A 13550-nucleotide genomic window follows, 5' to 3' on the forward strand; every position below is an offset into this window, starting at 1 on the left:
TTTAACTTTGGAGACATTGTCTCACCATGTCTTAAAAGTTAAGTAGTCAACTACAAATTGAAAAACTGATCAGGAAAAATAATTTACCTTTTCAGCAAGTAGAAAGACATGGAATATATATGGCTTGCATATTTTTTCAATAAAAAAAACATTAAGAGAAAACATTCCAACAAAGGAAATGCAAAAAAGCAAGGGACAATAAAAACTGTTCAACTCACTTATAATCAAATCAATACAAATTAAAATAAGCACAATACTTTATTTTCACTTCCTAAACTAGTGATTATCTTTTAAGAAGGCAATTTCTGATACTGCCCAAAGTTTATGAATCAGGCGATTACATACATTGTTGGTGGGAATATAAAATGGTAAAGCTTTCTGCAAGGCAATTTGCCTTAAAAATGTAAGTATCCCGGGGCGCCTGGGTGGCTCAGTCGTTAAGCATCTGCCTTCAGTTCGGGTCATGATCCTGGGGTCCTGGGATCGAGCCCCGCATCGGGCTCCCTGCTCAGTGGGAAGCCTGCTTCTCCCTCTCCCACTCCCCCTGCTTGTGTTCCCTCTCTCGCTGTGTCTATTTCTGTCAAATAAATAAATAAAATCTTTAAAAATATATATATATATAAGTATCCCTTGACCCAGCAATTCAACTTTCCAGGAATCTGTTCTCAGTAAATAATCATATATGTGTATAAGGAATCTTAAAGCAGTGGTAAGAATAACAAAAAACTAGACACAAATAAATGTATAATACTAACAATTGTTCAAACTGTAGTGTATATAATAAAATATTACATAGTCATTAAAATACTGCTGTAGAAAAACATAGGTAATATATTAAGTTAAAGAGTATGGTTGGGGTACCTGGATGGCTCAGTCAGTTAAGCATCTGACTCTTGATTTCGCCTCAGGTTATGATCTCTTGGTCATGATATCGAGTCCTGAGTTGGGCTCTGCACTGGGCGTGGAGTCTGCTTAAGATTCTTTCTCCCCCTCTTCCTCTGCCCCTCCCCCCTGCTCTCCCTCTCTCTCTCTTTCTCTCTCTCTTAAGAAAGAGTTTGGCAACCAGACTTTTAAAAAAAGAGATTACCAAACCCAATATATATACAGTATGATCTACTTTTTAAAATAAGCAGAGTCAGAAATAAGAATAATGACCACTATCCTAGATTCTCTCCTCTAATCCCAAATAATTTAAAACCATGCTGCAAAATGAAGAATTGAACAGAGAGAAGTTGTTCCTTCTTACACACATTTTCATAATAAATACTATGTGACCCTGTATGTTTACAATGAAGTAGATTCCCATATTCCCTAATTACTGACTTCAAAGTCGGTGCATAAATTTCAGGGATGTAAAACAGAATTTGAACAATGGAATCTGAATGTACAATTTCAAGTCAGTTACTCTTCCCCTCTTCCATCAGATCTTAATTCCCAAGAGCTCTGAGTTACCAGGGAAATCAATTTAGGCAAAGATTAATCAGAAGGCTAGATTTGAAGAGATGGGTTACAGATGTCTTTTGATTTAATATTTTCCAAGGACTATGCATCAGATATCTTGTGGAAAGAGTACCTCAAAAAACATTTTAATTGCCTAAAATAGTTTAGTCATTTCAATTAGCTACATTTTGTTTGTTTACTTTGCCTGACACAGAAAGTTACATACTCCTGTGTGCCCACACTGGGAGGGTGAAGTAGGGGCACTGTGGGGGGAGGGTTCAAGGCAGCACAGGGAAGGAAAGGAGGAAAGATCCAGAACAGCCTACTGCCCCACAGAAAAGCTTTAAACAGCATACTTAAACTCATAGATCGAACTTCCTGTAACTGCTAATATTTGAGCATTTTTTAACTACAAAACCGGCCATTTCATATGGTGAACCTAATCAGTTCTCCTCTGCCGTTTTCCTGTTCAAGAAAAGTACGTTCAATTTTTGAAATATTTTAATTCAAATGAACCTACCGTCCAAATCCCTCTATGAACGGGCTCCATGCTTCTATAACCTCCCCTGTTACTGCTCTCCAGGTCTTCCTACATGTTACTTTCTCCCCAAACTTACCTAATTCCAACCACTGTATCTTTATTCTTGCTGTTTATGTATGAAAGAAGCCTTTGCACTATTGTTTCAGCATCCAGGTCAAGACCCACACCCTTCAAAAAAGCATTTCCTGATGAACTCAACTCATCTTTGAACACTTTTAGTAAAGGCTGTCAGGAATATGATAAATACTTATATATTCTACTTATACTAAACCACAGAAAATTATCTGGTCTTGCCTTCCAGGCAACGAATTTCTGAGGCACCCAAAGAAGATATATATATATATATAGCTTTAACAGATGTTCAGAAAAAGATGTTCTTCACACCCTTAAGAATCCTATTTTATGTATATATCTGATGCTATAGTTTAAACTAATTTCTTTTTCCTTTTAGTTCTTTGCCCATTAATGAATGAATTTGCTAAAATTCATTTGCTGGGGTCAGAGAACAAATGCTTATCACCTTCCTCTTCTAAAACATTCAGAAACTTAAGTATTTAAGCAAACTTTATTCTTCCTTTAACCTTTTCCCATATTCTGCTTTGAATGATTTCAACATTGGCTATCATGGGATACGATATTCTACTAAATGTTGAATTAATGTAAAGTATAGCAAAAAAGAGTATTTGCAAATCTTCTATGTAAATTCTATTAAGATACTTTCTCTTTAGCTGGCAGCATAGACATTTTACAGATTACAATCCGCCTGGGGTTAAGTGACAATTCCCACATATTTCTCTGCTGTATTGATTTCTGGCAGGCGTTCATATCTACTCAGCTGCATTTATTTAATACCTCCTGTAGTACCATACAAAGATATTTGGTCTTTGTCCTCAGGTCCTGGCAGGGAGCTCCTAAAACTCTCAGAACTTCCTGAGTGATAATGGTTATAGGTGCATCTTTTAATGACACAACTTTAAGTCTGGTGATTCTTGGTAGGCCCCCAGATAGCTTCAGGAAGGGGGCTGGTAGCCAAAAAAAAAAAACCAAGCCTTGATTAGAAGTTTGGAACTGTCAGCCCCACCCCAAAACCTCTGTACAGAGGAGAGAAGGGATAGAGATCGAGTTAATCACCCATGGCCAAAGCTTTCATCAGTTATGCCTACATAATGAACATCCATAAAAGCCTTCAAACAATGAGTTTCAGTGAGCTTCCTGGTTAAGGGACAAATCAAGGTGGTGGGAGGGTGGCTGGCACATCCAGAGAGGACATGGACGCTCCTTATCCCTCCTTATCCCTCCTTGTCCCATGCATCTCCCCTACCAGGTTATTCCTGAGTTGCAACCTTTATTTAAGAAGACTGGAAACAGAAAGTAAAGGGGAGGAGAGTTGGGCGAACCCCCGACTTTGTAGCCATGCTAGATAGAACTAAGGACCCGATACTGGCAACTGGCATCTGCAATGAGGGCAATCTTGTGCTTGCTTAAGTCTGAGCCCTTAAACCTGTGGCATCTGACACTAATTTCGGGTGGTTAGGTTGAAACCGAATTGCATTGTGGGACACCGGTTGGTGCCTGCAGAGAATCAAGAGTATTGGTTGGTGTCAGGAGGAAAAGAACCCTTTCACCTCCCAAGTACCAAACACTGTGCTTCATATACAGTATCTCTAAACCTCACACTAGTCCTACAAAGTTGTTGTTATCACATCTCCACTTTATACCTAAGGAAAGGTTCTGAGAGGTTACCAAATTTGCTCACAGATTTAGGGCTAGGCCGTGGGAGACCAGAACTGAACCCTAGCATGTTACTAGCCTGTGAAGTGCTTCTTCTTTCTGCCATGTCACATTGCTTCTCCTTGTCTTTAGAAATATTCTAATGCTGCTTCATATGTTTCTATTGTTTCCTGCAATTCAATTCTAAGTCATTTTTTTTTTCTTTAAAGATTTTATTTATTTATTTGACAGAGACACAGCCAGAGAGGGAACACAAGCAGGGAGAGTGAGAGAGGGAGAAGCAGGCCTCCCGCGGAGCAGGGAGCCCAATGCGGGGCTCGATCCCAGGACCCTGGGACCATGACCCGAGCCGAAGGCAGACGCCCAACGACTGAGCCACCCAGGCGCCCCAATTCTAAGTCATTCTTTAAAGCTTCTCTTTTTGCTTACTTAAACCTAAGAAAAGCTGGTTTTAAAATATTATAATTAGCAATATTTTTTAAAATCAAAGAAAATAGACATGAAATAGGAGACAATTTAAATACAAAGAATGGACTTGGCCAGTCTAGATTTCATTATCACCGATCTAACATTTCTGCTAATAGGAATCCAATATTAAGCTTTACAGTGCCAAAGAATTTAATGTTAACATTCAGAATGATAACTTTCACAATTTTCTTACCTGCCGGAGTTGAAAGATTCCTCCTGTTGGCACATCCTTTGCAGAAATTACTTCTACAGGGCAGTATTCACCATTCTCGTTCTGTTCCAAGATTTGGACCCAGAATTCTACTTTTCTGGTAACTTCACTCCATCTAGGAAATAGTTGAAGTTCTTGGAAAATCATACATTTCTATTTCAATACAGGCAGCTTAGGATCCTTCACATGAAAACTAACAATGATAATGACCTCCAAACTGAATAATTCAGTAGAATAACCTGTAGTTCAGTGAGTAATACACAAATATATACTAGCAAATATAATTAAACCAAAATTAAACAAATTTAACATCAGAACTAGAAATGGCTCCTTCATTTCATTCAAAAAGGTATGATAATTACAAATCTATTTCAAAGTGGCTATTCAAAAATCTAAATATGGTAATCAGAAGTCCAGAAGCAAGTACAGTGATTATCTTTACATAGATAAAGGTAGTGATATATATGCTTGATTTAGTAACTTGAGAAGAATCTTTGCTCGGATTAATAACAGAATCAAGAAAAAAACTCAATTCTAGTTAAGGATTTGCTAAAACATTCTAAATGCAAAACAAGAAAAAAGAAAATCTGGTTCTCTTCTATAATAAGATGGAAAGCATGGGAAGGGGGGTGGGAGGATGGGTTAGCCTGGTGATGGGTATTAAAGAGGGCATATTCTGCATGGAGCACTGGGTGTTATGCACAAACAATGAATCATGGAACACTACATCAAAAACTAATGTAATGTATGGTGATTAACATAACAATAAAAAATTTAAAAAAATAAGATGGAAAGCATGAATACACACTCTTTCAGTCATTCCCTTTTAACTCTTCTTTTTAAAATCGTGGTACAAATAAGCTTGCCTCTTTTCATGACTGATGGCATTTCAAAAGAACTTTGCACTAAAGACAAAATAAGTAAAACCTGAATTCTAGAGTATATATTGATCCATCCTCCCTAGAGTTGATTAATTAGAATTCAGAATGATAAGCAACTATTCTCCAAAAATTCATTCACTCTTTATTCTTAACTAACTATACATTTAACATCTCTTCCATCACTCTTCAAAGTTCATTCCTGTAAGGAAGTTTAAATGTGCTATAAATACCCTGGAAACAATTGCATCTATCCCTGGGATACTGGTAATGCTCAGGAAAGGCTACCTTTACAAATGGCAGTATTACTCTCTAGCAATTCTTTAAAATTATAAATGGAATCAGAAGGATATCTAAAATTCACCTGTCCCGAAGACTACGTGTTTTTGCTTGGATTATCCCCAAATCCCACAGGGCTGGGTTTTTCCGAGGATCGTTCATCTTATGGCCATATACTTCAATTGCCAAAGCCCCTTCTGAAAGATGCTCAATGAAGTCTTCAGTAATATTAACAGAAAACTCCTGGAAGAAAATAGAGGAAGTATTTTCTGGTAACCTTATGATTACTTATACCCACCGTCATACACCTAGTTCATGGAGAAAAGAAATGAAAAAAAAAGTTTTAGTTATAGAACAGAACTGTCATCTAACATGCATAATGAATGCTCAGATGATCTAAAGGTTCTTGACTTTAAACATAATTATAAATCTGATTTTTAAAAATACTTTTCAGCTGTGAATTGTGCAAGACCATTGAATCACACATCTGTACCTCTGAAACAAATAATACATTATATGTTAAAAAAAAAAAAAGAAGAGATAGCAGGAGGGGAAGAATGAAGGGGGGGGAAATTGGAGGGGGAGAGGAACCATGAGAGACAATGGACTCTGAAAAACAAACTGAGGGTTCTAGAGGGGAGGGGGGTGGGAGGATGGGTTAGCCTGGTGATGGGTATTAGAGAGGGCACGTACTGCATGGAGCACTGGGTGTTATACGCAAACAACGAATCATGGAACACTACATCAAAAACTAATGATGTGATGTATGGTGATTAATATAACATAATAATAAAAAAATAAAATAAAATAAAATAATAAATAAATAAAAATACTTTTCACCTTGAAAATCTATTGTGAAAGACCAGCATTGTATTCTGTTTTGTTAGCAATATTTGGGAAGCTATTTTTAAAGTATTAATAATTATATTAATAATTCCAACAATGATCTACAATGTCTTGATATAAAAGTTATTAGATGCAGTAAGGTAGCAGTGTGTTAGAATAACAATTTTTCCTAGCTTTTAGGAAGCTCATTATCTCTAATAATAGGAGAGTAAGGAAATAAATAATGATCATCAGTGCAAAAAAACACCTAATTTTTAAAAATTCTCCCAATCTGTCCATCTTTACAAGATATATATGACAACATTTTACAGTAATTATTAAGCTCTAAAACAGTTTATTGAAAAAAGTCATAGAATCTACACTATCTTTCTCTCTCTCTCTTTAACACACTAAAGGTATTTCTATGTTTTAAATAGATTAGAAAGAGACCTCTCTCTTGAAAAAAATGAGATGGATTAACTGTGGTACAGTAAAAAAAAAAAAAAAAAGAATCTAGAGTCTGACTATACTGGCTCTTCTAATTACTAGCCGTGGGTAAACTGATCCCTCTGAACTGGCTGCTGAAACAAAAAAATACTATCATCAAATACAACTATGATAAAGATCAAATGAAAGAATAACATAAAGTGCTTAGCAGAGCATTAGGTGTCCAATAAAGTTCATTCTTGTCTCTTTTCTATTTTCACTTTCTCTAAAACACCAGTTTCTTAAACTTTTCAGATAACAATTTCTCCAGTAATCTAATACAAAACATGGGTTCCTTTGAGAAAGGTATATATAGTTGACCCTTGAACAATGTGGAGATAACAGGCACCAAACCCCCATGCAGTCAAAAACCCATATATTACTTTCAACTCCTCAAAAACTTAACTACTAATAGCCTACTGTTGACCAGAAAGCCTTCCCAATAACGTAAGCAGTTGATTAACACATATTTTGTAAGTTATGTTTTTTAAATGCTGCATTCTTACAATAAAGTAAGCTAGGGAAAAGAAAATGTTATTAAGAAAACCAAAAGGGGGGTGCCGAGGTGGCTCAGGAGGTTAAGCATCCGACCCTTGATTTTGGCTCAGGTCATGATCTCAGGATCTTGAGACTGAGCCCCACGTCAGGCTCCGCACTCCGCATGGATCCTGCTTGATTCTCTCTCCCTCTTTCTCTGTCCCTCCCCTCCCCCAAAATTAATTAATTAAAAAGTAAGTAAAATATTAAAAAAAAAAAAAAAAGAAAGCCAAAAGGAAGAGAAAATACATTTACAACCTATGTTGTGCAAGGGTCAGCTGTATATATATTCACACAAAAGTAAATTTTGATTGTGGGGAAGGAGTTAAATTCACTGACACTTTAGTGTTTTTCCCCCAGCTTTACTGAGCTATAACTGACATATAACACTGTGCTAATTTAAGGTGTACAATGTACTGATGACATTTCGGTTTCAGACTCCAACCACACTCTGAGAAACTCTGATTCGAGATACATATTAATACCAAATTATTCAACAAAATAATGCTCATTTTATAGTTTTGTTTTTACCTAAATAATCAAATGTTGACCAAGTCCGGAAAACAAACTTACACTGCAATGATCGAAGACAACCATGCACTGCGGTTCCTTGCTAACAGGAGAGGAGGAGGAGGTATCAACTTCGGGTACGACAATTACTGGCTCCTGCTGATCCCAGAAGTTGTATTTGCAGAACACAAAGTGGGACAGATGCTGTGGCAACCCAGTGGCTTGGAGTATTTTAACCTGAAGGAAAAGGAAGGCTCTGTTTTTAACTCAGAAAAGGTGCAACAAGTGCCTTGAGTCAAATATTGGTCCCAGTCTTGACTGTGCCACTACTGGTTCTTCTTGACCAAATCCCCTTCACTCTGGGGCTGTTATTTCTTCATCTGTGAAATGGTGACAACAACTGTCATATTTAGTGAGAGGTTGGCACGGGGTAACAACGACCTTGACTATAAACTTCGATAACAACCGTGACTATAAACTTGGATGTTTTCAAGCATGTACAAGCCAATTCTAGTTTCTTATAACATCACCATCATCATCATCATATTATAATATTAATAATCAACTCAGAAAAAGAAAGTTCTCAACCATCAACACCATTCAATGACATGAATTTGGCTAACTATGGATATGTCCCAAGAACGTAAGATTGTTAAGAATGATGAATGAAGAATGAAATCAGCATATATGCCAATAAGGAATATTCAGTAAAGAGCAAAAAACATTTATTTGATATTTTGAAGGATAAAAAAGAACAAGGTTCTTGAGTAGAAAGTTATATGCTATTAGCAGATTTTTTGGAAAATTTTAAAGGCATCAGGAATGTATGCTTTGAAGATCTGTAGAGATAAAGGGAGGAGATTAAAGATGGTGAATGTTGACCATCTCTGTACCAACTCTTACTGAGTGCCTTCTCCATGCAGATTGAGGGGAGATGAATCAAAGGAAATGTGCCCTGGACTGCAGGAGTGTAAGGTTTTGTGATAACAACATACAATTAGAAATATATGTCTAATCAGACTCAAATGCACCAGGAATAAATGCCCATAATGGATTTTAAAGCAGTCCAAAAATTCTAAGTATTTCTTTTGGCAGTCAGTGCATTCCAAAACTCCTCCAACTATGAAGGAAACTAAATTCTAAAATTAATTAAGCAAAACTAAATTCTGATTTTATAATTGATTACGGGCTGACTTTCTTATGATTGAGCATTAATCATTTATTATGTTCTTCTCTGGTCACTTCCTGTATGTTGCATGATACGCTGTGCCTTCAGTAAATAAATTCAACAAAAGTAAACTTGAATAGGGGCGCCTGGGTGGCTCAGTCGTTAAGCGTCTGCCTTCGGCTCAGGTCATGATCCCAGCGTCCTGGGATCGAGCCCCACATCGGGCTCCCTGCTCAGCGGGAAGCCTGCTTCTCCCTCTCCCACTTCCCCTGCTTGTGTTCCCTTCTCTCTCTCGCTGTCTCTCTCTCTCTCTGTCAAATAAATAAATAAAATCTTTAAAAAAAAAAAAAAAAAAAAAAGTAAACTTGAATATGTGACCAAAGTTGATATAGTTCAGCAACCACAAATACAATCATCTTAACATTTCAGGAAGCATTAATAATAACACAGAATATCAGGCAAAGCAGATGACTATTTTTCCTATACCAGGTACACATAATGGGTAAGCAATGGTTGAGAACTCCTATTTTTTATTCATTTTTCCCAACAATGGCAACAAGAGTTTGAAACATTTAGATAGCAATTCCCCAACAGGCTACAAAAAGATAGATTGACTAATGCATTTCATCTGTCCAAACCTAACAGAGCAATCAGTGTTCAGCAATTAATTTTTTGTTCATTTTAAAAACCATCACTTTTTCATTAAGTGTTTAAAATTTTTTATTATATTCTTTAAGGTGAGACAATGTAATATTTGGGAAGATTACAAGATTTCTGTAGAACAGAGATCTAAATAAAACTCTCTGCCACATATCAGCTTCTGTTTTTGAGCAGATTAAATTCTTAGTTTTCTTAGGCTGAGATTTCTCCTATGTAAAACAGGATAGCTACCTAATGATACTGGCGTGAGGACTGACTATAACAATGGAATGAAATGAATGAAAACACATCCAAGCATTGAGTGGACAGATGTTGGAAACATACTTCTTTGTGATTAAATTCCATCGGAAAGCCAATATTTTTTTCTTAGAAATCAATCTCAATTTTAAGGTTGAAATAAATTATAAGATTTCATATGCTGACCTATATCCTAAAGGCAACTTATCAGGAATAAGAACTGCCAGGAATGAAGAATATCAGGAATGAGGAATACCCTGATATCCAGAACATAGTTTTTGTTTGTTTTTTGTTTTTTAAGTTTCTGCAAACAGAAATCAAAATCACCACAAGGTGTCAGAATACCACAGACTTTGACTTGCCACTGCTCAATATAAAGCCCAGGAATGTCAGAAGACATGCTGTTTGGGGTTTTAAAATATACTCATTTAATTTAATGTAATTTAAAATATCAGTATGTTAATATGTGCATACTTATTTTCATCACAGAAAAATAAAACCAGACTGCTTTTATAAGCTGGTGGTACTTATCGCCTATTATTGTTAAGTGTCCCAAACTGATTTCATTTTTTCCACCAATATTTTGTTTACTTTCATACAGTCTGTCTTCCTCCTTTTACATAAAAGACTATTACATGCTTAGAATACGGTCTCTAAAAACCACTTCCCACTGAAACGAGCCAGGTTCCTTGGAGAAATGGCTGATTCCAGGTCTGGGATAAGAAAGGTCCAGGATGGGACTAGAATATTCCTCATACCAGAAAGCGAGAAAGCTATCAGAGTCTATGACAGTTAGGGTTGTGTCAAAAGGACTCCAGAGAGGAGCCCACAGGCCAAAGATGGGATCATGTGAACTTTGATATAGGTAATAAATACACAGATTGAAACACATCAAGGGTGCCTGGGTGGCTCAGATGGTTAAGCGTCTGCCTTCGGCTCAGGTCATGATCCCAAGGTGCTGGGATCGAGTTCCGCATCAGGATCCCTGCTCAGCGGGGAGCTTGCTTCTCCCTCTGCCTCTCTCTCTCTCTGTCTCTTATGAATAAATAAATAAAATCTTAAAAAAAAAAAAAAAAAGAAACACATCAAATATGCTTACACTGCAGAGTTCATAATGATATTTGGACTAAAAACAAAATCTCACTGGTCATTAGTAGGAAAACCAATTAATTATTTTGAAAATGAGGTTTTTTTAAAAGGAGAAAAGAACGGAGCCTTTACCCCGCCTTTCCTATACAAAACTGTATCTCTGAGGAGCAAATACTTGATGTAATAGGACGATTCTTTCTAGAAAAGAATTCTAGCTAATAAATGACGGTTGACAGGATTATAGTATCATTCTTTTCTAACTCCTCATGAAATATCTAGGTATAATCAGCAAAAATTGCTAACATCCCCAAAACAACACCAGATATAATGTGCCTTCTGACGGAAGAACACACCATCACCTATAAAATGTCCTTGCTACCCCCTTTCCCTTATATCACCTTCATATCTAAATACCAATTTACAGCAAATACAGCTTAACACATTAAAAAATACAAATCAGCAAAATCAAGATTATGAGAAAATACAACAACCCAGTTTCTACGATAAATAAACTATAGGGTAAGAGAGAAAGAGCGAATGAGAGAGAGGAAGCAAGCAAGCACAAGTGCCCGCACCTAAAGATTAGGATAGATTTAAGAGACACATCAAAAAAGACAATCAAGGAAACTGACTGGGTATCTCATATTAAGGAAGTATTCATTTTTGTTTATGATATAATGGGTTTTTTAAAGTACTCTTCTTCTAGAGATAAATACTAAACTATTATAGATGAAATAAGATGTCTGGAATAGCTTCAAAATCACCCACGGGAAGGGGACAGCACAGACAGGCTTAGGCAGATGAATGAAATAAGACTGACCATGAGTTGATGTTGAGGGAGGGTGGGTGGAGATCAATAACACTTTTTTCACTACTTTTGTATATGTTTGCTATCTTCCACTAAAAAAATCTCAAGATATTTTAACTTCATTTTTTTCTTAAAAAAAGCTTATGTTACCCAGGATATACTACTTTTTTTCAGTGATGACTTTCCCAAGCGAGACAATATCCTTGTACTGATGTCAACTTTCACACAGCTACATTTACTAGTCCATCACCTTTGAAATGGCCCGTTAGGGAATGATCAAGCCTACGTCTCAACCTTCGGTAATCCTATAACCTCAGAAAAAAATGTTCTAGAATCAAGAATAACACAAAGATTAACGTTTTAGTGAATTAAGAATTTTCCCCCACCTTCTGAAGCATCTGACTTAAATGTCTGAGGCCTTCTTAATACATGCAAAGACCCTTGAAAGGAGCCCATCTCTAACAGCTATGGCTTCCCCACAGCTTGCAGCGAATGTGTCACTTACTCCTTTCGGTATCAACTCCAATTCTAGAAATATTTACTGAGACACAGCACTGGACTGAGGATGGATGATGAAATTAGAGTTAAGTTTAGGCTTCTTTCACTGCACCTTTGAATGGCCTTCTTCTCACTCGTACACTGTTCCTATGACCCTTGTGGATTTCTCTTCCTCAAAAACCTTTTCACTGGTTCCTACAGTGATTCTCAACTGATGGCACACTGGCCCAGCTAGGGTGTGTTTGGAAAGGTCTGAGGGGAATTTTTTCATTGTCATAATGTGACAGAGGCAGCACTATCTACACCAATTGGGTAGGAGTTCAGGAATGTAATGACCTACTTAAAATCTACCTACCAATTATCCATGAAAAAAGCACAGCACCCTATGAAGACAGAGTTTTGCATAACATGCTCTCCTTCAAGTTCACTCTGAGTCTTGTTTCCAGAAATTTTCCTCAGACTTTACTTTCTGAATTAATTACCTCTCTTCTATGTCCCCAAATATCTCTTGTCTACCTCTCTCAGAGCACTTGGGTCACACGACATTGGAGTCTTCTGTTCACTTGTGTGTCCCTCTACACATACACACAAACTACACAGGCTGCTCCTTAAGAGAAGAAATCCTATCTTTTTCATCTTTATATTCCCAGTACGATGTCTGACAGATAACACTCAGCAGCGTTCATGAATGGCATACCTGGGAAGAACGGAAAGAGCAGGGTTTGAGACTGGCACATGCTGGAATAGCACACACAAAGGCACATGGGTGAAGAGGAACAAAAAACATGTGGAAAAACAGTGTGAAGAATGAGGTATAGTAGGAGCTTAGGAACAGAACCAGGGCCAGGATAAATCTTGAGCCTCAGCAGAAGTCAAGAGGTCCAATAGGAGGAGGAAATTTATGTGAAAAAACTGTGCTTCTCTAGAGAGAAGTTCAGATAAACATAAATCCATATAACTTTGGAGCAGAATGGTTCAGAAGAAAGAGGTGACTTATCCAAGGCTTCACAGAAGCAGGTGGAAGTACCTAGCTAACTGGTTAGTACCTGTGAGGTACCTCACAGTGGAAGTACCGAGCTAACTGGTACCTGTGAAGTACCTCACAGTGGAAGTACCTAGCTAACTGGTAAATCAGTACATATAATGAATATGGTCTCTGTAATACCAATTCTAAAGATTTACTT

The 13550-nt window shown here is 37.0% G+C and overlaps 1 protein-coding gene across 2 annotated transcripts in view; it reads right to left on the reverse strand.

Moving 5' to 3' along the window:
* KIF13B (kinesin family member 13B) overlaps positions 1-13550 on the reverse strand; it is a 200012-nt gene that overhangs the window by 64377 nt on the left and 122085 nt on the right. For both annotated transcript variants that reach the window (XM_032389219.1, XM_032389218.1), the window contains exons 22-24: positions 7970-8143; positions 5634-5791; positions 4374-4506 (exon numbers count right to left, since the gene is read on the reverse strand). In XM_032389219.1, coding sequence (XP_032245110.1) covers positions 4374-4506; positions 5634-5791; positions 7970-8143 — 465 coding nt within the window. The remainder of the gene's footprint in view (positions 1-4373; positions 4507-5633; positions 5792-7969; positions 8144-13550) is intronic.

Source organism: Phoca vitulina, unplaced genomic scaffold, assembly GCF_004348235.1.
Source record: "Phoca vitulina isolate PV1807 unplaced genomic scaffold, GSC_HSeal_1.0 scaffold53, whole genome shotgun sequence".
Lineage (NCBI taxonomy): Eukaryota > Metazoa > Chordata > Mammalia > Carnivora > Phocidae > Phoca > Phoca vitulina.